Source organism: Macaca nemestrina, chromosome 11 (assembly GCF_043159975.1).
Source record: "Macaca nemestrina isolate mMacNem1 chromosome 11, mMacNem.hap1, whole genome shotgun sequence".
Lineage (NCBI taxonomy): Eukaryota > Metazoa > Chordata > Mammalia > Primates > Cercopithecidae > Macaca > Macaca nemestrina.
In genome coordinates, this window is record NC_092135.1 from 54,384,206 (window position 1) to 54,410,629 (window position 26,424).

Genomic DNA, 26,424 nt, shown 5'->3' on the forward strand with positions numbered 1-26,424 from the left:
TGTTTACATGTTTTATATTGACACATTTGTTGGCTTAAAAAATATGGCAATGGCATCCAGCATAGTACTTGATGTATGTGGTTGCAATTTGACATTATTTTATTGATAACTATATTGTGTATAAACTTTCTTTTCATGTCTTTTTATGTGGGAGACATCAGATATTCTACTAGCTGTTAGGAGGTAGTGAAATTAAGTTGATTCTCACAGTATTTGCACCTCAGTCTTCTGCCTCAGCTTGTGACCTTGCCTGAGAAGGTTCAGAATAGCTGTTTTATCATTTCCCTTAGGGTGATCGGGCTCTGGTAAATTGATTGGCATTAGCCCAACTCACAGCCTATCAAATCATGAATTGATTACTTTAGACAACAAATAGTTTAACACCTGCCTACATGCCATACATTGTTGTCCTTGCAGGAGATAAACTCTTGGAGATGATTAATGGTGGGGGATAGAACCAAGTTCCTGCCCTTAATTTATTCATTCCTATGAGAAGTGAAACATTCATGTAAAACAGATGACTCAGATTGCTGTTAAAAAAAAAAATCCAGTAGGGCAAACCTATTTGAATAACCAAATTAAGATCAGGATTTTGCCTAGTAACTATAGAGTTCAGGCAGAAGCAATGAGATGGTCTAAACTATAGTTTAAAAAACAATATCTGTTAAAGATATCTTTGTCAAGTAAGTCTGAATATTTTGCTTTTATAGATAAAAAGATGATTAAATTCTGACTTTTTCATTTCATCTTTTAGAGTCTCAAACCCCAAATAAAGTTTCCAAATAAACATTGAATCTGGGTTGCTGAGAGATGTTATTCTGATAACTGAGGAATGTTTATGATTCAGATATTAAATAAAAGGTTATCTTAACAAAAGGAGAAGGAAGGTAAATGTAGTAGAAGGCAATCTGTTAACAGTATTAGCTTCATTCTTATAATGCTTTGCAGTTTACAAATGCTTTCACATATGCTGGAATCTGATTATTTCAGCGGCTCCAGGGGATTGGTAGAGAGGCTCTTGTTAGACCTACTTTATAGATGAAACAGACTCTGATGAGGAAAGGAATGTCCCCAGAACCTGAGTTAGTGGCGGGTTGGGTCCTGAACTCACACATGCGGAGTCTCCAGCATTAGTGCTCTCTGACTGGGGCCAAGAGTTAGCCTGCTTTTCATGTAAATGCCCTAGTACACATTCCTTTCAGACAATCAGAATGTTGGGTTCAGGTCAGACTGATTTGATAACAATTTGATAAAGTGTGGAATCTTCCTGTGATTAAAGAGAGAAGTCTGATAAGGTACAAGACTTACCATGAAACAGATAAAGGTTCTCTCAAAAGGCTGCCTTCAGTTAGAAGTCCCCAGCCAGTCCTTGGCACGTGGTTCCATGTGTTTATTATGTAGCTCACACTCCAAATCACCCTTGGGGCAAGTTGAGCCATTCCAGCATTTTGTAAAAAGTTGTGTGCATGTACTCACACACAAATGAGGAAAAGAGGACTGAAAAGATGGTTCTGTGTAAGTGAAAGGATTCACTTGATTTTTCCCAGTCCTATTATGAAAGATGGTTTAGTTACATCAAAGGGCTTCTTTTGACTTGTTATATAATTTGATTCTTGAGTTTTCAGTTGGCTTATTTGAAATTTTGTAAATTGCAATTTATAAAATTGGAGGGCCCTGAGAGATCAATTTCCACCTTGTGGCTTGAATAATGAACATACTGAGATGAGGGGTTTGGGCTTGCTCAGGTTTCTGTTGCAGACAGGAAAAAAAAAAAAATCTGGTTGACTTAAAGAGAAAAGAAATTCTCTGATAGGACATTGAATAGCAGGCAGAAATACTGGGAAGACAGAGACCTAGCTTGAAAAATAAGGGACTAAATATGATTTGTAGCAACCACAGCCACAGGCAAAATCCTGGCCCACAACCAGTGCACCGAAGACTTGATTGCTGATCCCTGCATGTCGCGTCTTGCTGTGCCACCACTGCTGACATCTCTATTGCTGCTGCCCCTAGAAATGGGATGGTACTGCTATCATTGCATCTACCTCTGGATTAGAGGTTCTTTGGGTCACTACTTCTAGATTGAAGTCTGTGTTGAGAGCATCTGACTGGCAAAGCCAGGTTAAAGGCCTGTGTCCCAGGGGACCATTCTTCCTCTCCTATGGGATGGTAGAATGCCTTTCTGCAAGGCTTACAAGAGAGGAGGAGGGGTTTAGATGCTAGTAAGCAAAACCAAACCACATCAAACATGAGACAGTTATCTGCTATGGAAACATACCCATTAGTGGCTATTTAAGAGGTTAGAACTTGAGTTTTCTGACTTTTCTCAGGATGCCAAATGTATAGCTAATGTAGATTTCCTTTCTGAAAAGTGACAGAGGCTCTGTGGTTTGTAAGAGAAAATGAAGTCCTCTGTAGTAAGATTTAATAATTCTAATATTTTGAAACAATCAATTTTCCCGTCAACATTTGTTTTCCTCTGGATTGAAAACCATTCCCCATCTTCCTATCCTTCGTGACATACAGAAAAAAGAATCTTATTTTTCAGTGGTAAAAAGTGGAGAGAGAGAAAAGGAGTAAAAAAAGAACAAACAGTATTCATGAAGTGCAAAGATTAGAGGTTAGTTGTTACACATTTCAGGGAAAGTTTGTCAGATTGATGAGCAATAAAACCATTTAGAACTGGAAAATCTTCAGGGCTTTTTTTTTTTTTTTAAGTTATTTTAGGCAGTAACCACATCTTGTCGTTATAGTCTTTGCTTTCCAGCAATTCCTTTTTACCTTTTAATAATAGAAGCTAATATTTATTGAGAACTATTTTGTCATAGCATCATTACCTATCTCACTTCTTCCTCACAATAACTCTGTGTTAATCTCATTACTATTCTCCTTGCGTAGCTGAGAGATCAAACCTTAGATGAAGCAACTAGCATGAGGTTTCACAGTTCATAGATGTGGGACTTGAACTTAAGCATATACACCTGTGAAAGAAGCTTTGTAAATCTTCCTTTAACTTAAGAGAGAAAAGAAGGTATGTCTAGAATGCTGTTTGGTAATATTTTAAGGAAACTGCAGGGGAAGGAGAAAGGAAGTGTGCTGGAAAATTGAAAGACTTTTGGGAGCATGTGGCTCCTCCACATTAGACTTGTAAATTTGCTCTTGTATCTCTGTTCCAGGACAGCTGGGCCAATCTGATCTCTTTCAATTCTGCTCCCCACAGTAGTACTTAGCTTAGTGCCTGGTGCATAGTAGGTGTTTAATAAATATTTACAAAAAGAATTAATCTCAAGCATCCTTAGGACAGTTTCCCGGGCTTAAGATGCCATGCTATTTGGACTGCTGCTCTCAGTAAAGAAATAACTTTTCCCTCAAAGCCAGGCATTCCAAGAAGGTTTATCAATGAATTTAGTGCATTTCACAAACAAAGAAGCTTACCAGGGGTTTTCAGGCCAAATAACTGGATAGCCTGTGAAAGATCTCTATAGTATGTCTTGCTTCCTGACTTTCCAACTTCACTTCAATTAATTTTGTCACATTGCTCCCTTTTCCTTTTTCTTCCTTAAACATATAAAATGCTGTGTTTTTTTTTGGCTGTGGTCGAGAGAGAATGGATTGTCCTGGGAAAGGCACAAGGAATCTTCATTGTAAACTAATGTGTAGAACATTTTTTGTCCAGAAATAGCTAATGAATACCCAAAGCATTCTGTTGCTTGCAGTTTAAATGTAGTTTCACTTTTGTTCAGCTCTAGCAAGATTTTTAAGTGTCTTAAAAGTAAAAAACTTACTTTTCATTAGATTCATTTAAACTTTTTCAAGAGAAGAAAGTCCTGAGGGTATAGAAACTTTACGTACTTAAATATATCATGTTAAGGAACTTCACAACGTTTCGTTTATATGGGGCCAAAGGCCACAGATCCACCCCGATTGCTAATTATTGAGATTGCAAATAGCTTATTTCAGAACTTAGGGTGAGACAAAAGAAACATGAAGGAACAAAAGGCCCAGGATAATGAAAAGGATATTGTGAAGAGAAAGGCCTGTAGAATTATGATGCAGGTCACATCCTGTACCTGCATTTAATTGTACCTTTGTATTTAATAATAAAAATGATTACATGCTCAGTGCTAACAGGTGTCCCTGCTTGAGAACTGTAGTATAGATAGGTGACAGCAAATTACTCCAATTCATAAACTTGGAATATTATGCTTTTATTTTGAGTTTCACCAGTCTATACTAGAAGACATTTTGTGCCAAAATATACATCAACCCAGGAAGATTTTCAAACTTAGCCCCTGAAAAATATACATAAAACATAGGTGAATATTTTAAAGTATAAATGAAAGAAAAAATCAAGTGCCAGGCACTTAACACATTGAGGTTATATTAATACCATAGTCACATTTCTAGTTCTTTATATTTTCTATAAGCTTTGAATGTAATGTAAATTAGCAGTGATTTAAGTGGTCTTTCTGTTAGAACTTAATTGCCTTCTTTATGAATTTTCTCTAATTCTTGCTTAACTTGAACACTTTCTGTAACTGCCCTGTCCAAAATATAGCCCCTGCCCTAGGGATTTGTTCTCCCTGTCCTCTTGTTTTTCCCTTTATTGCCATTATTGCCATGACAATGTTCTTATTAATCTGTTTGATTTTGTCTGTCTTCCCCATTAGAAAGAGGTTCCAGAGGACAGAGACCAAGGTAATCTTATTCTCCCTGAATCAGTGGTTCCCTAGTACCTTGACCATGCCTGGCTCATAATGTGTACCCCTAAAAATATTTGTTACAGAGATTCGTTAATCTGCCACTTACCGTTTTAATCATATACCAAAACCCTGCTTGCTGTCTTGACTTTATCACTAGCCTCCTCCCTTGGCTTATGTTTTCACCAAAGATTTTGTGGTTGAAGACATTCTATTTCCATTGTCTGTTGGGTAGCTAAGTAGAGAAATAATAGTCCCCTTGATCCCATGGCCATAGTTGAATGGAGGTTGAGGGGATGGAGACTGTTCTTGGACTCTTTAAGCCTTGAGCACATTGCCTTTATTTGATCAGCCTCTGAACTGTGATTCATTCATATGTGAATATCTGCTAGGTAGCAAAGGCTTTGGCAGGTACTGGGGAAGCAAAATTGAAAAAGATGCACTCTATTCTTTTAGGAACGTATCATTAGAAGTGACATCCCCTAAGTCTGTAACTATGTCTCTTTGGCTGTCCAGTATAGAGTCAGTTCCTAACACAATCCCTGGGACATTACAAATGATCAATGAATGAGTGAATGTTGCATGCAAGTATTTAGAAAATAGCTTGTGCTGTAATAAATGTATATACAAAGTGCTGTGGAAACACAGAAGAGGGAAGGCCATTGTGTCTAAAAGGAGTCAGGGAAAGTTTCACGAAGGATTAAAAGTTGAGTTTACCAGATAGGGTAAGATGTACCACATAGTAAGGACAACATGAGCAAGAAATCAGAGGTGTGCAAGAGCAATATTTTATGTGAGTTTGGGCACTGCGGTCACTCTGGAAATTTAGGATGAATGTGAAGGAGTGGTGGGCATTGAGGCTGTTGGAATCATTATTTATTCCCTTATTCAGGTACCCTATGCACTAAGTAGCTCTTGCGGCACAAATGAATCACCTTTTGTTTATAGTATTTCTATAGAAAAAAGAATTGAGTTCCAAACATAGTTTTGAAGATAGAACCTGTTTGTAAATAGGGATTAACTTTAGTAGAAAATTGGCTACATTGCCTGTATAAGCTGTTTATTGCTATAATTCTTCATGCTGATAACCACAAACGTGAATAGCATAAAAATAATTAGGGTTTATTTTACATGCATTGGAATGCTTATCAGGTGGCTCTTCTGAAATAGTCTGGGTGGGCAGGGTGATTTTCTGTTCTCCATTGAACTTGCCCTCCTCTGTGGGGGTGTTGGCTGTCTGTCAGCTGAAGCAGGATGGCTTTAACTCAGGGGGCTACTCAACATTTGCCGTCATCTTCATCCTGGTACCATTAGGCTAGCCTGGGCATGTCCTTTTGATGACATTGGTGGAGGGCAAGAGCACAAGCAGAAACATACAAGTACTCTTTTGAGCCTCTGTTTTTGTCACATTTACCAACATTCTGTCAACCAAAACAATTTCACATGGGTGAGTCAAGAGTCAGAGTGGGACACTGTGAGGACTCAAGGCAAAGGGAATGGCTACAGGGAGGGGTGAAGGATTAGGGCAATTTTTGCAATATATAGCCCATACAAGCTAATCAAATCAAAGTTTATAGATCTAACGGAAGTGTATGATTTCTGATTTCCTTCATGAAACACTTATCTTTTGGGCTTTATTGATGCCCAGTCTCTTTTTGATAGGCTGGGGGAAAGTCAGAGAAACCATAAATGGGAAAAGGTTGAAGTGAGATCTTGAAAGGGATAGGTAATTATTAACAATTAGCTATTGCATGCTTTGTATAATTTCAGAGGTACCCAGCTCATCTCCTTTTATGGGTCACTGAAGCCCAGAGCAGTACAGTGCATCACCCACATTCCCCCAGCCGTGTTAATGACACACCCAAAAGTTGCAACTCAATCATTCTAAGCCCAGAGCCATTCTCCACAATATCTTTTAAGGTGCATTCTCCATAAACTGCCTCATGTGCCTCCCTGACCCCTGTCACTCCTCACACAAATACTTTTGTAAATGGTTTATGTTTGAAAATTGCATTGTTATCACAATTCACCATGAAGAGTGGGTTCTTATTTTGAGTTTTCCTTTTTAAGTTTACATGTCATACCTTAAAGCAAAATAATCCCCTTATGTGTGTGCATGTGAGTACGTGTGCATGTGCGTGCACACATGAATACACACACACGCATGCCCACACACACTCATTCACACATACACACTACACACACGTCCCTCTTTTGCCCTCCCTTTACCTGAGTATTTCCAATCAGAAAGGGAACATTTAAATATAGTGGTTATGTTAAATTAGCTTGAGTTTGGTAGGTTAGCCAATGAATTATCTTTGCTAGACTTCTAAGGGGGAGCTGCCAGAGAGGTCACTGTGACACTCTTAGTCTGAGACAATGAAGCATGGGGTATAAATTAAGTTAGAAATGAGGTTAAAGCTTTAGGGAGGTATTGTTTCTTACCAGCATCATTTTCCCCCTTGCTTGAAGTAGTCAAAGTGATTACACAAGACTCAGGTCAGGGCACAGGGACATGGAAGGAAGTATTCTCAACATTTCAACAGTGGCAGTTTTTAATTGATGAAGTTATGGACAGATGCTATTCTAATTAAAAACCACTTTTCCTAACAAATAGAGTTTCTATACTGGCAGGTAGATGTCAGATCAATAAGTCTGTGATAAGCATACCATTTAAAAGTATGCTATATTAAAAGGAAGCTTTTATGTAGACTGCCATAGCATCAGAGATTTATACCCAAAGAAGCAAGAAAATGCCAGATAGATTTTTACCTGTTTTTTTTTCATATTTACTCATTCTTCATACTCTATACATCACTGATTATTATTCTTTTTTGAGCTATTTTGCATGTTAACATAGTTGCCAAACTTTGACTCTGAGGAGAGCAATATTGCTGTCTCCAGAATATTTATATTCAAGGCCTATCTTTTAGACAGTTACATTCTAAACTATGTGTGGTCCTGCATTTTTCACTTAAAATATCTCTTATTCTGCTCTGTGCAAGGTCATTGAGGATTAAAACAAAGTTTTCTCTACCACCATCAACCTTCATTCTTTTTGGTGGATAGATTTTATATTTTGTTTCTCTAAACAAGGGAAAACAGTTATAGTTCCACCTCTTGTGTGCTTCCTCTCCTATGAGTTGTAAGCTCAGTATGTGCACATATGCAAGATTTCAAGTGCAAAAGAGAACAGAGTCGGAAACAGATTTTCACAGTTCCCGTCTGGGTCCTTGTGTAAGTGCCAATGTAAAGCTATTCAGTGATTAGTGAAAAACAGTATAATGTTGCCTGGCTCTAAGGAAACAGCTTTGAAAATCTCAACTTAATAAGCAGATCAATTAGGTGGGGGTTTGGGATTATTGTATCACATTCCAATGGCATGCAGTATTGTCAAAAACTTTTTTCTCCAAAATAAAATAAAAATAAAAAAGGAGGCATAGAGTTACCTTTCAAAATGTCAGGAAAGAGGGTTGGGGAAATTAGTTAGGAATAATGAAAATATATCACATATATCTCAGGAAGCATACACTGTGAGCATCTGGGTATCTCAGGGTAAGGGGTAGATTTCGTGTGGGTAGGGGAGGAGGAAGTTTACCCTGCATCCAAGGAGGTAAATGGATTAAGCTGAATGTCTGGGAAGACGAGGATTGCTGGGTGGAGGTGTGAGACCCAGGGCTCAGGGGTATATCAGATTACTTGCTCCTCAAGTTTTGGGAGCTAATAATAGCTGTGCTTGCATTTCCCTGCAAAGACGGGATACCTGCTGGGATAAGTCCTGAGGGAGTCACTCGTAACTATTTCTGCTTCCCTCCCAGTTATTCAGCATAAATATAAGGCCTAGTTTGGGGTTAAATTGAGATTCTTACACATTTCTGTCTCTATCACATTTCTTGCCACCAACTTACAGAAGTCTGAAATTTCTTTAACAAGAGAAAATACTCCATTTGTAGTTAGAGATAAAAGAATTTCAATACGTGTTTAACACAGTGAATGGAATTAGGCTAAACTCAACAGTAATTGGAAACGTATTATGTACCTAATAATAACTAGAAAAAAACAAAGCCAAACAAGTAAGCCTTTCTGACTTCTCTTGAGACATGGGAATTGTACAGTAACTACAATGGAATGTAAGTTTCATGAGGGTAGAGATCACCCTGTATCTTTCTCAGTTATATTCCCTGCATTTGTCACAGTGCCTGACTCATAACAAAGGATTTTCATTTTTGTAAGTAGATGGACACATGGATGATTAAAGTACCATAAAGACTATTTTAAAAAGTATATACAAAATAAAATGTTGACCGAGAGGAAGCAGTGAATAATTTTGCCCTGGAAGGATGCAGATAAAGGGAAATTTTCTGCATCCCTCCAGGAGATGCAGAACTAGACATTTGAACTCGATCATGAGAGATGAACAGAGGTTTCTCAGAACTTCCCGGATGGTATCCAGCCAGAAGAATAAGTGTGTGGAAAGGCAAGGTGGAAAATGACATGAATGTTCAGGGAGCTACAAATGATTTCACAATTCTAGGCACTATGAACCATGGCAGACGAGGATCGTATCATGAACGGCCTTCGTGTGTAAGTGACATCTCAGATTTGAATCAAGACAGGTGCTGCTGGGAATTGGGGAGTGGACATAGAAAAACAAGGACCATAGGAACTTGTTTCCACCTCACATTTTAAACTGAAGTTAACCTTGCTTCCTGCAATCATACTCAGATTTAGATGCTAATTAGGGAACATTTGTTAGTATGGAAGCAACAGAGCTTGAAGAACTATAACCTATACTGCTCCAATGAGATTTTATATTTTAAACACATATTAAAAGAAAAATTTATCTTTTTAAAGTCACCTTAGAGTCAGATGAATGTGTAACTGTTTTCTAAAGGAGCTACCATTTCATAAATGGAATTTCTGCCTGGTTCCTTTAAATAGTGACTTTATTTAGGATTTAAAATATTTCATTTACACATGGCTTTCCAGAGGCTTCAAGGCACCCCTGAATGGGTGAGAGTTTCTCTACACTTATGGTGAGAGCAAGCATGACTTGGATTTCTTGTAATACCAGATATGTGCCTTTGTGGGGCAGGGTGTTTCCTTGTTAGATATATAAATCAACCAGAAAGATTGGGTGGGATGGGTACTGTGTTATTTTCTTAATTTAAGGAGAAGATCTGTAATGGAAATTTATTTAGTTTCTTTGGACTGTTTTCGTGCATTTAGTTTTATAAAATGTATTCCAGTTTTAAGCAAGGAACCCTACATTAATAAAAATTGATTTCTTAAGCTTAACTTCAAATATACTTATGATTTTAGGCAACTTTAGGATCATGCTGAGTGGAAACTATGGAATTGCTACCCTTCCCACTTACAGCTCAACTACCGCTATTGTCATTGTTGTTTTTTCTTCTCCTACTTTCATTCTATTAATTGTTAGATAAAACAACTCCTTATTTTGCATGTTGAGGTTTAATGTATGTTCTCCACTTGATAGAGCATTTAATTTTGGGGGGACGATTCTTAGCCGATTATGTTCAGTGGTTTTAGAATCAGACGTTTGTGGGGAGGGGCAGCAGAATCTTCAGTCATTGATTCTCTCTTTATAACTTTGCCCTTTTAGCTGGAACAGATTACTTCTGTAGTGCTGCTAGCCCTGCACAGACTGAATCACAAGGAAGAAACTTTACATAAACCATTTATACTAAACGTTTGGTATGCTGGCAACATAAATCAACAACAATATCCATTACAAATTCATCCCTTTATCAGTATTATCTTGATAGAACTGATCCCAATGTGTGGGAATTTGAACCCTGCTTCAATACATCTAGCCCTGGATAATTAATTATTCAGGGCACAGAGAACCTGGCCCTTGCAATGTAGAGTAATTCTTCCTGGTCAGCGTTAACTCCGCTGGCAATAATAAATAGAAAAAGTCTCTAGTGATGCCAGTATTTTAAAGTGATTAATCATCTTTCCCCCCTCCTCCTCCCCCTTAGTTTTCTTTAACTAGGATTTTTCAGCAATAAATCTTTAACAATACAGGTAGGAATTGTTCTGTAATTAAATTTTGCCCTGCTTAATTTCTTACCTTTTATGTGTGATTGAAAAAAAGTTACATTTTAAGGAGCCCTGATCAAAATTCAGACCAAGAAAAATCCTTTTACAGAATACTGAGAAATGCTGTAAGGAAGATTAAGCTCTTGATTTTGAATATTAGAGCACATACACATAAAAATACTCATAAAAATTGTTCGTCAACACCAGTTGGGGTGTCAAATACTCTGAAGTTTTGAATTGCTTCACTTTCATGCATACGATTCGTCTGTATTAGGAAAAGCCTGACATATACATATGTTCCAACACTGAGAGAATAATTACTTATTTCTTAACTTTCAGATAATTGATGTCAGCTCTGTAGGAAAGGGATATTTTCACTATTTTTACGGTACGCGAAATGCACTTGCTGAAGTGGCAGGTAGATGCCTGGCTGAGAATGACCGTGTATTTTTAAATCGTGCCCTGTCAAGCCGCCCAGCCATCATGTATATCCTGGGTGACAGGGACACATGTGACATATCTGTTGTGACACACTTCTGTACCACCAGTCTGTGGCTCGAGGTGACTCCTGTCCCTCCCCTGATGCTTTCCCCGCTGCAGGACAACATAACGATGCACGGATGAACCTTGCCATTGCTCTGACTGCTGCCAGGTATGGGGCTGCCACAGCCAATTACATGGAGGTAGTGAGCTTGCTCAAGAAGACAGACCCCCAGACAGGGAAAGTGCGTGTGAGCGGCGCACGGTGCAAGGATGTCCTCACAGGTATGCCAGGTCTCTGGGAGGGAGGTGTTTCTTAGTATCTTGCCTAGCTTATATAATGACTGAATTATAATTTTTCTGTCACTTCTCTTTCATTTAAGCCATGCTTCAGAGTCATATTAATTATATTCCTTATTGTCAACAATGACTGGTTTAATGACATTTCCCTTGTGGAGCTTGGCAATTTTTCCCCTTTGTATTATAGTTGTAATAATGATCATGATAATAATAAAATGCCCACCAAATTCCCACAGCTACGAATGCATTCCATTTTCTTTACAAAAACATATTATTAATACAATTAAATAAATGTGCCAAGTTTCAAAGTATCATTTGGTGACATAGGCATTGCATTTACACGCTGTTAAAGTGAATCATCTTTAACTTTATTTAGATTTTCATTATTGCCTTGGCTGTAGCACCACATAGGTAGGCAGTTTCAAAATTATATCGTTTCTTGAACAAAAGCTCTGTGATACACATTTTCTCACAGCGATGCTGCTTACACATTTGAGTTTTCAAGAGAAAGCGGCTTATTTACTCATTCTACTTTTTCATGTTTGGTGCTTTGACGCTGGGCACTTATAAGATAGACTGAAATCCATAATGAGAAAGTGGAATGCTTTTCTTTCTTCAATTCAGACTTGTTTTTGGTAAATTCACTCAGATACGAGCCTTTTGTTCGGCTCTTCAATAACTTGAGCTGTTCAGGTCACTTAGTGTGGTATGCAGTATACTTCACCATAGGTTAAATGAATAGATGAATTAGTAATACACAGCATCCGTTAACAGAGAAGCAAATGGGATGTGTGATTGATGCCACTTTCTTTCACAGGGCAGGAATTTGACGTGAGAGCCAAATGTGTTATCAATGCCACGGGACCTTTCACGGACTCTGTGCGCAAAATGGATGATAAAGACGCAGCAGCTATCTGCCAGCCAAGTGCTGGTGTCCATATTGTGATGCCTGGTTATTACAGGTAACTCTCTTCCAATGTGGCAGTTGTCACCCAAGAAAGAGGGTCAGGAGAGATTGTGTGTGGTTAATTTCTTCTTCTAGCGTAACAATAGATGGTCTAACCTGCTGTTCAAAATCAGGAGAAATAAGTAAAGGAACTCTTCCAAAATACAAAATACAAACCAGACTTGGGACGCTTTAGCCACTTATGGCAATACTCATTTCTAAGGGTTAATGCTTTGGGATTTATTTTTCTTTGTTCAGTGTAGTCACCTTCAGAGACTAAGGATTGGTATTTTTGAATTAAACTTTTACTTCAGTCATTAACAAAACTAATGTTGCAAAATTTTTTATAAAGGACGTATTTTAGTTAAAAGAATAAGACATTAATTTTGCAGAATACCCAAATTTGCTTATGAAGAATCTGAAGTTGTGGGCTACCCAAGTATTCTTAGGTTTATAACTTTTGAAATAGATTTTTAAAAAATATAGTAGCAAGCAAAAACCAGATATAATATCTAACCTATCAAATTAAAAAAGATAATTGAGGATGAAGAAATGGGTAGGAGTAGAGATGAAATAATAGCTATTAAATGAAAATCATTTAAACTGGGTGATGGGTACATGCAGGGTCATTAAACTCTTTTTATATCTGCTTGAAATTTTTAATAAATTACAAAAGAAACATTTGTGTGGTTCTGGCTAAAAAGTAATTACCCATAGCATACATTGTAAGTTATAGAAAAAATTCATACGGCCATGCTAAGGGTATAGAGCATGTGTACTGTTTTTATTTCCATATGTGATAAACCTAGTAGGCAAAGTAGTAATTCTATATGACATAATGTCTTACGTGCGACAGTATTCATTATGGCATTGTTTGTAGTTGAGAAATATTAGAAGCTACTTCAGTTCCTCACCTTAGGGTAATAGATAAATTATGGTATAACCACACAAGGGCATATTATATAGTCATTAAGAATTGTAATTATAAATAATTTTAATGCCCTAGGTAAACACTAATGATACAATGTTAATTTAGAGTGTAGGACTTGATATTTTATGTGCTGTAGGTTCTAACAATGTATATATAAAAAGACTGGAAGGAAATATGTTAAATGTGAATGGTGATTATTTCGAGGTAATGTGATTATGGGTGAGAGTTATTTCTTTCCACGTTTTAATGATTTTCCATAAAGGGAATATACAGCTTTTAATATTTGATAAAGTAGATGTGTAGAACCTGTGACATTTTGTTTAATACTTGTATTCTCCTAGAATGCTATCCTGCTATGCCATAGACCATGCTGCCTTTTTAGTTGTTGGTTGTCCAGTAACTAAATCTTCCTGAAGAGTCCAAGGTGCACCTAATTGGTACCAGATACACTTCTGAGAAAATAATTAAAGAGAATTTTTTATCCACCAACTTCCAAGATTTTCTTTGTGTTTTCAAAATGTGTATGTGAGAGAAACAGATAGTCTTTAGGATTTTTACTTTGGACTGGAGACATCAAGGTGCTTCTTAAGGCACCACTGCATAAGATAATAGAAACTTACGCAGTGGTACCTAATTGAGTTTTTAAAACTGTTAACCAGAAGCTTAGTTCAAATGAAAAGGAGAAAAATAAATATATGTAAATGTCCCATATGTTTCTTGTATATAGAGAAGTTTTCAACATTAGTTCCAGATGCAATTGTATACACTTTTGTGTTCAATTAAAAATATCTAAGGCCAGCTAGTTTATGAGTTTTTGTTTTTAAATATCTCTAAGAATGGAGTGTAGATGCAATCATCATAAGTCTTATATTTGTTTAGATTTTACTAGATTCAACATATTCTCATTTGTTGTGTGCCTTATGTTTTCTTCACTATCATCCCATCATGTCAGAAGAGATACTATTCCCCACAGGCCTTATGTTAATTCTGTCATTAAACAATTACATCCTTTGGGACAAGCCATTTTATTTTGTGAACCTTAGCTTTCCGGTCATTAAAATGGGAAAACATTCTGCCCTTTCAGAGTGCAGAGACAAGGAGATTGTAGGCAGAATTAAAGTGATGCCTTGCTGTAGGACTGCTGGGGTTTGTTCATCACTTTTCCAGGCTGTGTGGCCTGGGCAAGCTACTTCTTTCAGCTTCTGGTTCCTTATATCTTTTTTTTTTTTTTTTTTGAGATGAAGTTTTGCTGTGTCACCTAGGCTGGAGTGTAGTGGTGCCATCTTGGCCCACTGCGACCTCCGCCTCCCAAGTTCAAGTGATTCTCCTGCCTCAGCCTCTGGAGTAGCTGGCCTGCCACCACACCCAGCTAATTTTCATATTTTTAGTAGAGACAGGGTTTCAGCATGTTGGCCAGGTTGGTCTCAAACTCCTGGCCTCAAGTGATCCGCCCGCCTTGCCTCCCAAAGTGCTGGGATTACAGGCGTGAGCCACGGTGCCTGGACCCTTATATCTTGATAATACCTAACTGGTATAAGGTTTGACAATGATCTTTGGGTTATTTTTTCTCTGTTTTATAGACTGCTGTATCCCCAGCTATTGGTACAGTGTCTGGCACGTAATAGTGCCTAGTAAATATTTTTTTAATGAATCCTACTAAATTTTTTTATGTTAACTTGCTTATATTGAGATTGTTGCTTTATTTATATTAAAATTTTAATGTAACACTTATGAGCTTTTTAATATGGTGAATTTAAAATATGAAAATAAAACATGATTCTTCTTCAACTTACTGCCCAGGTAACCCCTGTAGATAAAAATAAATGACTAATGTAAGTACATAACTAGACATTTCAATCACCATGGAAAAAAATAGAAATATGAAAATGAAAATTGAAAGCCTGCCTCTTATTCCCCCTACCTTTTGTTCCCTTCCTCAGTTCTTCTCTGGTAATTAATAACCTCTTCTTCCAATTCCTTCCATAAAATGTTTTTATAAGCACAAATGTGTATTCTGTTAAAAATTTTGTGTGAAAGTGGTCATGTTACATATATTGTTCTATACTATGCTTTATACACTTAGTAACAAGTAGATTTCGTGTCTCTTAAGAATAAAGGTATGTATTACCCAGATGTAATATTTTAAACATTCTGAATCCTAAAAATTCAGCATTAGCTTCAGGTCTCCTGAAGTGTGATGGTGTTAGTTACAGCTAGGTCTGTCTCAGGCTAAGATGCAGCAAGTGACCTCATTCTATTTTGGGAGAAATTAATATCCCCATTTTTAGCACTGTGAGCTATAACCACTACCTATCCTGTTGGAAGCTTTAAAGGAATGGTCTGCAGCCTAGTTCCCATTCAGGCTCTCTTACAGACGAGCCCCTTCTCTTTGGATTGTGACCTAGATTAAGGGTTCATTCCCTCATTCAGGACTGACCTTGAGGCAACTGTATTTCTGGCATCCCGTAGGGGTGGTTTTCCTCTTCCTATCAAGTCATTCTCTTGGGTGATATTAGGAGATCCCAAACTGAAATGACTCTGTGGTATCGTCAGGCAATCATACTTAGCAGCTATTACTCAACAGTTTTGACTACGTCTTCAGGGATGAACCAAAGCTTCTGGGGCTGCCCCACAACTGGCTAATGATAATTTAAGACCAGGCATGTTTCAGTTAGTACCTGATCCATTTGGAAATGCAGTGAGTTCAGTAACCATTGATTTATTGTGTGTAGGCTGGCAAAGGAAGAGTAAAGAACCATATGTGCAGTGTATCTTCTTGGGCTGTTTTCAGAAATATCTTTATAGCATTTGTTAATTTTGTTGTAACCTTAACTAATGTTCCACCTGTAGAATTATCTTACACCGTGATAGCAGCTTTTTAGGGGAAGAGGGGAAGAAGGAAAAATTGTTTTAATTTTGGAAAACACAACACAGAAATTTTGAAAGCCACTCTTTATATTAAGAACAAATCTGGAATTTCCTTGAGAGTTATGGCTAGATACTCTTCCAAAAGCAGCGATAATACACCAAATGACTGAAATGCAGAAAATAATCATCTTTGTTTAGCCTACTGATGCTTTTTGCTACTGACAAGAGGTCAATTTTTTTTTCTATAATGTGTGTACATACTGTTAACTGTAACACTGATTGCTAAGTAGTTAACAATAAATTGATTTCAGTTTAACTAAGGGCACTTCAGGAAAGTGATGGTCTGCATGAGAAGAATGTTCATTACATTTAATCCTAGACACACACATAAATTAGCAGCAGGCTTTCCCTCCTGATGTCAAATGAATCGTATATATTGAAAAAAGACCTATGCCTTATTGCATTGTGTATACTATCACTATAGTTGATATCCATTCTCAAACTTTAGTGTGAACTTGCAAAATTAATCCTTCATGAGAAAACAAACTTTTCCCTAAGGGAGAGTGTGAATTAGGTAATTTAGAACTGATGAAAGATATTTCCAAGTGGATTCTTAAATTTTTATAACATTCATTAATAGCTTTGTCTTCCCTCTGTGCTTGTTAATTTTATGTTTGTCACATATGTCTTCACTTAAGCAGTTGATTCTCTACAGGTTCCAGTTACGTGTGTGTTGGTAACCATCACGTTCACCTTTTAAACTACTTTATTGCATTGAAAGTTTTTAAAGGATTCAGTAGTTGTGCATTTCTAATGGTATTTCCTTTTTAGGTTGATGAATATTATAATTTTATGATTAAATTTATCAGGTTTATTATTTTAGACACATCATATGATGTCTGGTCCATGATATAGTCATATAAAATATGTTAGCATGTAATTTATCAAGTGTTAGAATATGGAATATTTTTTTTGTTTCAATATAGTTCTGTTTATCAGATAGAATGCTTGAACTCTGAGTGTTCTATTCTCATTTCTAATCTCGAAGTGACTGATGTAATCTAAGGGCATATCAACCCAGGATCAAAAAATATACTTATAAAACATGTGATTAACTAGTTTCTTCTAAGATTTTTAGAGTTTTATGATAAATGCAAAGAAAAAATAATCATATTTAGAGATCAAAAATACTTGATATTTGTAGTTTTCAATATATTAGAGTAAAAGTAAAATTATTTTCTAAGTAACGCTGAGTGAAGGTGGGACTCTGAGCTGCGGTTTAAATGATTGCAGATTTCCAGGTTGCTTTTTGGATTAGCTAAGTAGAAGAACTTCTACCCACTCTCTCCAGTGTGTCTCAGATAGGCTGTGAACAGTGACTTCTTGCTGCTAAGGCTGAGTAGACAGGGCAAGTGTTTCATGTGGCCGAGAGTTTTTTGAAGAGAAAGACTCATACTCCTTGTGGTTTAAATAAAGGAGATGCATTAGTTAAACTGCCTGTATGTTTTTTTTATACATAAAATATTATTATTATTTTTTACACAGTTGCTAGCCTTTGATTTTTACACATTGGGATAAATCATTTTTTAAAAAAATTTTACGGGAATGATGATAAAGATAAAAATCTGACTGTATGTCCTTTTAAATTTATGCGTAAGAGGGATTTCTTGAAATTTGTTCAAACCAAATAGAATTATGTTTCCTATTTAAGAAATAACGTTAATAGAAGCTAAAAACATATTTATAGAAAATACCAGTAACACTGGCTTGATACAAGAATCCAGTCAAATTGAAGCAGCTGTCTGAAGATTTGTAGTGTTCTACTTGAATAGGACACTTTAAGATTCCTCTCACTCTTTTAACGTCTCCAAATTTCTTTAAATGGCTAAGGAACAAAATAAAACATCTGTTTTTAGTGATTTAAAAACAAAATGACGGGTTTTGTTAATGTTTGTTTACAGTTTCCTATTCTTTCAAATATGTTTTATTATTTGATTTTAGAATAGTAAATGTCAGTAAAATTTTTTGACTCTAGTTTTGGGAGATTTTATATAGTCTGTCAGTAGAGGCAGCATTGTACCTTGATTTAGCATAGTACACTACTAGTGTCTTCTCTGTGAAAGATTTTCATTGCTAACATGTTCCTGTCCTGTTTGACCTAATCATAGGACATTGTTATTTAGGGAGTAGTAAAAAATGGAGCTCTTTTCTTCTAGATGCACTTCTTGAGATTTTTGTAACCTCAAAATAAAGTAAGAAATCTCATATTTGGAGAAGTGGCCCGAGTTCATCTAGGCATAAAGTAGTAAAGAACTTTGTGATTACATTTTAGTTTCTAGAAAGGTAGACCCTTCACTTTCTCATGTATTCCTGAGAATTTCTACTGAGCAATGAAATGTCAAATGTCCCAGGAAAATACTTTGGCTATTCTTGAAAAAAGGTTGAAGCCATACCCTTAATTTACCATTATAAAGGAAATTATAGACATTTATCCTGCTGACATTACCTGACGTGAATGGTCCAAGGAGTATGAAACTCAAACAGTTGGAAGTTGAAGCCCACCTTCTTAACCTTGCATTGTTGAAGTGGGGAGGGACAGGGTAGCTCTGCTGTGCAATGTTGTTATTATCACATTTGTTTCATTCTATTTTGTTATTTGTTTCTTTCAGGAGTTTCTAGGGTAGGGGAAGTACAAGTAATAGTTCATACCTTTTTTGTTTGTTTATTTGAGAATTAATGAATAAATAGTTTTTAGAATGCAGATTAATGTTAAACTTCTGAAAATTTCAGAAATAAATAACCTTTCTTTGTACCTCAGCCCAGAGAGCATGGGACTTCTTGACCCAGCGACCAGCGATGGGCGAGTTATTTTCTTCTTACCCTGGCAAAAGATGACGATCGCTGGCACTACTGATACTCCAACTGATGTTACACCCCATCCAATTCCTTCAGAGGAAGATATCAACTTCATTTTGAATGAAGTGCGTAATTACCTGAGTTGTGATGTTGAAGGTAACTGAGCATTCCTTTAAGTTTGTCTCTCTGTGTCCATATCTCGCAAGCCATTCCAGCTCTCACTGGATAACTGCTATGTCTCCAGTCTGACTCATCTTCACACTTGTCCTCCTGTGCCTCTTAGAACATTTATGAGGGCCAAATTCTAACACAATGGGAAGAAATTGCCTTTTCTCCTCTACTTTCTATACCCACATGAAACTCATGCAGTCCTTTTCTAATAATTTCTAATGGCAAGATCAGAGTAGCCCCCTGTAGCTCTGAACACTCATGTGCTTCCAGAAAAGGATGAAATGTGTACATCACAGTTTAATTTCTACAGCTTAGGAAGGTCTGATTTACAGATGCAGGATATCGATAGGAAATAATTAAGCAAATAAACAAGAGGCTAGAACTGTATTTGTAAGATGCTTAATGGTCTGTTGCTACATGGAAAGTATAATGTTGACCAGTGGGTTTAGCAAAGAAGGATAAGTTACTTATTTTAATGGAAAAAGCCAAAGTTTACTTTCTTCCTGTTCTTACTGGGGCATTTCAACTTGACTGTCAGAGCATTTTCTTTGGTAATTTATATAGTTTTTATTTTTTTTTCATTCAGGCCAGTCTCAGAAGTTCCCCAACGTTGTGCTTCTATATTTCCTCTCTCAGTTGAGTCTCACCATGCATCTAGTCACTCAAACTAGAAATGGTGTGCTTATTTTTGGTATCCTTTCTCTTTCCATATCCAGTCTAATGCCTATCTATGCTCACTCTGAATACCAGGCAAGTCCCTCAGCCACTTCATTGCCCTGGTTCACATCTGTGCCATTTCTCACTTGAACAGTTGCACTGGCCCCTCAATGGCCTCTTTAGGTCAGTTCTCTATCCCTGTCCAGTCTAATCCTTCTACTAGAACTTTCTAAAACACAATTCTGATCATCACTTCTCTGCACAAAAATATGCTTTAGATATCTTCTCATTGACTTTAGGAAAAATGCTAAATTCTCTTGCATGAAACATAAGGCTTTTTGTTTTGTTTTGCTTTCTTTTGTTTGAGATGGAATCTTACTCTGTCACCTGGGTTGGAGTGCAACGGTGTGATCTTGGTTGACTGCAATCTCTGCCTCCCAGGTTCAAGCGATTCTTCTGCCTCAGCCTCCCAAGTAGCTGGGACTACAGGTGCCTGCCACCATACCCAGCTAATTTTTTTTTTTTTTTTTTTTTTTTAGTAGAGACGGGGTTTCACTATGTTAGCCAGGTTGGTCTCAGATGCCTCGGCCTCCCAAAGTGCTGGGATTACAGAGTGAGCCACCGTGCCTGGACGAAACATAAGGCTTTTTACAACTTGTCTTTGCATGTTTATATTCAACTACTCCCCATCCCTGAATTCTATGTTCTTATTAGGGTGAATATTGTCTCACTAGGTTTCATACCTTATTAGGTTGAACCTTCATGTCTAATTTAGGTTGAAGCTTTGCTTTGGGACACCCTTTTCCCCAACTCTTCATCTTGGCAAAATTTTTATACTTGAGAAATCACCTATTCTTTGTATTCCTGTGGGATGTTGATCATACCGTTTGTATATCACAACATTACATTATAGGTAATAGTCCAAGATGTATTCTCACTTGAAGCTCCTTGAGGGTAAGGATTCTTTATTTGTATTTAGCTACAAATCTTGGTATCTTATTCATATGCTACTCTTGATTGTTTTGGATTAAAATAAGTTAGTTATGGATTCATGGTTTTTGATATGGTAGCCATTTGAAAATCTATATTAAAGTACACAAGTTTATGATTAAAAATAATCATCATATATTTATATCAGAAATCTTATAACGTTGATATCAGTGAAGGACATGGAAAAACGCTACTTTAGTCTGAATGCCACTCACTAACATCTGTGTATCGTTTTTCCCTAAAGAATTTTTTTTTTGTTATGTGATCATGCATTTGTAAACAAAACAAACTGCTTCAAAAATGGTTCAAGTGACTCCTAGTTTAATTGATGAATCCATGCTGTATAGTATTAGTTGCTTTTAATCAAAAGTAATAGATGTAACTTCATTCTTAATAGGGTCCCTTTGGATATCTACAATAATAGTATAAAATACACTAAATACATATCATTGAAATCCATGTGTGGTTAAGGTTTATACTCACACACATACACACTCATACATGGTATTTGAAAAATAGTTAGATTTGTTTAACATCCGTGTTTAAATACTGAAACTGCATTGCAATTTTAGTTTGGTACTTTTTTTTTATTTTGTGTTCTAGGAGGAGCTTCAACATTGGATTATGATTATATTTTAACATATTTATTGTTAATGAATCTTGCTTCATTTGTAATTTATCTGTTTTTAATATTTGTTGAAACTGGGTTTATATCTGGGCCTGAAGATCAGGAAGTTTAGATTGTTGGAGCAAGATATAAAATTAATTCAAGAGCAGAGAACTCAATGTTGACAGTTTCCAAAATCTTAAAGTTCAAATGCAGCGAGGATGAGAAATGTAACTCCCTATCCTGCTAAGAAGCTGGATGTGCTGGAAGCAGGTGTGGGTTCCAGAAGGCTGCCGTGCCCATATTGTGGGTGGGGATCTCTACCCGTGAAGTGAGCGTGGGGCTTTAACGGAGACTGGATCACTTATGTTCTACCTATAAATACATGGAAGACTTGGCATACCTGGTTGGTCCATAAAAGTCTTTTCAATTAACATACCATTTTGTAGTCAGCGAATTGGTGAAACTAACAAACAGTTATTGTTAATTCTGATGTTTGATAGGAGTGTTTGAAATTAATATCTAAACATTGCAAATCAGGTCTTTCTCCTGGATATCTGGGGACCTCTTTAGATTAAGAGTCCTCCAGGGTTAAAGCAGACATAACAGCCCTTTCCTAGACTTTATTGATTTCCCTGTTTGCAGCACCTGTCACACCTTTTATACTTATAAACTTATTCTTCAAAAAATATTTAACAATGATTCTTAATAGCTTCTTTTCATTCTTATTTCTAATTGACTGAAGGATTCATATTTGAAGAATTACACTTGGTCTTAATAAAAAGTATCAATTAGCTGAAGTGTGTCTATATCTTAAAGTGAGGCCAGTCAAATCCATATTTTTTCTCAAGGAATTTTGGTGAAAGCTGCTATTCTCTTCTAGACTGATCAAACATGAAAGAGAAGCTCAGCTTCAGGCACCATTCAGTTATTCAGTTACATGCTACTGCTAAAGATATTTTTATTTACAGTTATATGCCTCATTTTAAAAAACTTTTCCTATTATCAAGCACTTCTTATGTGAGACCCTGCTAAGCAAGTATATTACCTGTTAGATCTTTGATTCCTCATTAACAACCCTGTGAGATTTATTTACTAAGTCCTACTTTCTAGTTGAAGAAACTGAGGCCCAGTGACATTAAGCTTTTTTTTTTTTTTTTTGAGACACAGTCTCACTCTAGCTCAGGCTGGAGTATGGCGGTATGATCTCAGCTCACTGCAACTTCCGCCTCCTGGGTTCAAACAATTCTCCTGCCTCAGCCTCCTGAGTAGCTGGGATTACAGGTGTGCGCCACCACACCCGGCTAATTTTTGTATTTTTAGTAGAGACTAGGTTTCACCATGTAGGTCAAGCTGGTCTCGAACTCCTGACCTCTTGATACACCCGCCTTGGCCTCCCAAGTTCTGGGATTACAGGCATGAGCCACCGCGCCTAGCCTAAGCTTTTTGCCTATAGCTAGTTAGTACTGGAGCCATAATTGAGTATAAGTAAATCTGGTTCTAATACTTGTGCTTCTCAATATTGTGTAGTACTCTGATTGTTGGTTCTGGGTTTCCTGATGGAATACTGTGTGCACTAGGGAGTGGTAAGCTTATCAATTCATTTCATGGAAGCTGCTAGATACCTTTAGCATGACAATGACCTTTGCTCTCCACTGACCTTATTTGAATTTGAATGTTAAACTAGAGGAGGTTTCCTGTCTCATAACTAATCCCTTGGGCCAGTCTTCTTTACAGATTTAAAATATAAAGTTTGATTTAGATCCTAGAGCAATAGTTTTGAAATGTTTTATATTCACCAGGGTTGAAATAATCATTCTAAAAGGATTTATTAAATGGGTAAGTAAAATTCCAGCAACAGTTTCTGAGCCTCCCCAAATGGCTATATCCTTAAGAAAAAAAAAAGTGTCAAATCTTAACACTCCATGCTATTCACAGCAGCTGCCACACTTCTGCAGAATGCGTCGGAACAATTCCGAAAAGCATTTTGCCTGTTGGGAATGAGACCATGTCTTCTTTTACAATTTAGAAAGCTTTCCATTCACAGGCTGAATTTTCTAGATTACTTGTTTGTTCTTTTCTGAATTGGGTAATTGATAGCTCTGTGTTTCGTATTGAGTTAGGAAGAAAAATGATCTTTTGAAAAATGTATCATTAAGTCTGCTGTGTGGAGGTTAATCAGAAGGATGCAGTGACAAAACTAAGCTATGACTTAACAGAATTGAGAGAGACAGAAGATTTGCTGAGTGCTTTATCCATGTAGTTTTTCCTGGTGTGCTTCTTTAGGCAGCTTCTCTACTTGTACACAGGTTTTCACACAGGCAATTAGTAGTGTTTATAGATTGCCAGTTATTCAATTAACAACTGAGCTGGCCATATCAACTCACTGCAGACCTGCCTTTTCACTGCCAGAGATTGTACCAGGGTTATCAACTTACACAGGCTTGGATGTCTTCCAGCTGTTTAATTATAGTGTCACACGCTTTGCTTTTTCTAGTTTCATTAGTTTATAAATGTAATATGGTATCTTATTTCTGTGATTAACACTTCATTTCAGCAGGTTAAACATGCTGGTAGAGAAGTATTGATTTCTGACACTATTTCCCCTGTGTTCATTTAGATATTTTCACATGCCTTTTATTGATTCTTTTTTGAAAGTGGCAAACATGAAAAAAAAAAAAAACCACCCCAAAACATATGCCTAAATAACTAATGTGAAGCTAAACCACACATTTTGCTCTTAATTGTCACTTCCTATGGGCTTTATTTTCTACTAATTTTTAAAACAAACACTTATCTTGCCAAGTATAAGAGTAAAAATATGAATTATAGTTTGAAATAATCACATCATACTTAATTTTTTCAACTAGCCATGAAAATTCTGTTCAACTTTACCATTGATATTTTACCCTTTACATATTACATATACTAAAACCTGAATGAGTTATTTTTTGGGAATGTAATACAAATGATTCTTAAACATGATGGTAAGAGTATTTTACTTTCTCACTACCTTTTGAAGATATTGCCAAGTACTTTTATAGTTGTCACTTAAAAAATTAACTGAGTGCCCTCAAGATGAGACAGTCTAATAAGTGGTCTTTAATGATGGATTTTTCTCAACTTTATTTAGTAGTAGTGTTTTTTTCTTTCATCTTGTTTTATTTAAAGCATTCATGTAATTTGAAAGGGAATATCCAGTTGTTGAACATATAGTCACTAGAATCCTATATGAAGCCTTATCTCAGAGGCCCAAGTGTTCTTGCTTTGGTTTTGGTAATACCAGCTTTTATAGTTTGATATAAAAAGTTTAGAGAATGCTTTAATATTCCACTTAATATTTACTGATAACTACATATGACCCTTTACTAGATACACTATTTGGGGTATTGAAAAATATTACAACTGGAACTGCTGGAGACTTTCAGCATGGTGAGAAAGAGATGAAACAATAATGAAATTTTGTTAAACTATCCTGGCAGTATGAGAACTAGAAAAAAATGTGAGCTCTAAAGCATAGAGGCCATGAGTTATGTTATGTTTTTCATATGTTATACCTTGGAGAGTTAAAGTGGGTGGTGGTCACTTATTAGTGTTGACTGTAACCTGTATGGTAGAACCGGTTTCTGGATGAGAACTTGAGGGTGGAAGTACTTAATTGAATGAAAATATGTTTCATTTGTTTGAATTTATGAGATTAGCAAGAGAGGAGAAAGGTTGAAATGGTACATATTGACATGAATGACAATAAAGTATTTGGGAGCTATTACAGCAGATTTTATTGTATTCTCATGAGCAAAGGAAGTACAGTCCAATTTCAGTGAATGGTAGCTCCACTGGAGATGTAGGCAAGGTGGCCAGTAGAAATAGCTAGCTTAATCTACCAGACAAGTCTGAGATCTACTGCTTGGAGGTTTTTTTAACTATAGAGCTGCTCTGTACTATATGATAGCCATTAGCCACTTGTAGTTATTTAAATTTAAATTAGTTAAAATTAACTGAAATTTGAAATTCAGTTGCTTAGTCAGGTGAACCACATTTCAAGCGCTTAATAGCCACAGGCTACTAACGACTAGCGAATTGGATCGTGGAGCTATGTACAGAATGTCTCCATCTCTGCGGTGAAGTCCGTGGGGCAGTGCTGATCTTCAGAATCTAAAGGTGTTTAAATATACACTTAGAGAAGGGCATACTCAATTAATAGAATCTTTGAATTTGGGGTTTTTTTTGTTTGTTTGTTAAGTAAAATAAAGAAATTCATTGTCTTATAAAACAGGAACTCCAGATACAACAAGCCTCAAGAGGTGATTACTTTAATGGTTTATCAGTATCTAAGACACATTACCCTTATTTATCTTCACTCTACCATCTTCCAAGGTGGTTTCATCCTAAGGTTGTTTCCCCTGTGGTTACCTCATGGCTGCAACAGCACCATGCAGAATTTCTAAATATCCTGATGATACTTTATTCAGACTAGCATCTACTACATTGAATCTTTCTTGAAAAAACTTTCATTAGGGTTTAGCAGTGTACAAGATTTCCACTGTGGGTAAATAGGTAATATGGAGAGGAACCTGTTAGCTTCGTCAGTTGCTGTCTTTTATTCAAGAAGTTAGAATTAATGTGTCACATGTTTAGCTGTGCTGTGCCCCTCAGACATGGATTATACCCAAGGTCCTGAGCAGTCATTACTGAATGAGTGGTGAGGAGGTATAAGCTCTTAATACTTCAGTGGGAAATAGAATCTTGAATCATCCATAAAAACCATTACATCTCAAGGTTGGGAGGGGAACGGTTATAGGTAACGTAATCCAACCACCTTCTGGTTTAATACTATATAAATCCTGCAGGC

General features: G+C 36.6%; 1 protein-coding gene across 7 annotated transcripts in view; it reads left to right on the forward strand.

The window, feature by feature from the left end:
- Nucleotides 1-26,424, forward strand: part of LOC105493221 (glycerol-3-phosphate dehydrogenase 2) — a 148,954-nt gene that overhangs the window by 101,156 nt on the left and 21,374 nt on the right. For all 7 annotated transcript variants that reach the window (XM_011760744.2, XM_011760743.2, XM_071072795.1 and 4 more), the window contains 3 exons: nt 11,367-11,531; nt 12,364-12,508; nt 19,110-19,303. In XM_011760744.2, coding sequence (XP_011759046.1) covers nt 11,367-11,531; nt 12,364-12,508; nt 19,110-19,303 — 504 coding nt within the window. The remainder of the gene's footprint in view (nt 1-11,366; nt 11,532-12,363; nt 12,509-19,109; nt 19,304-26,424) is intronic.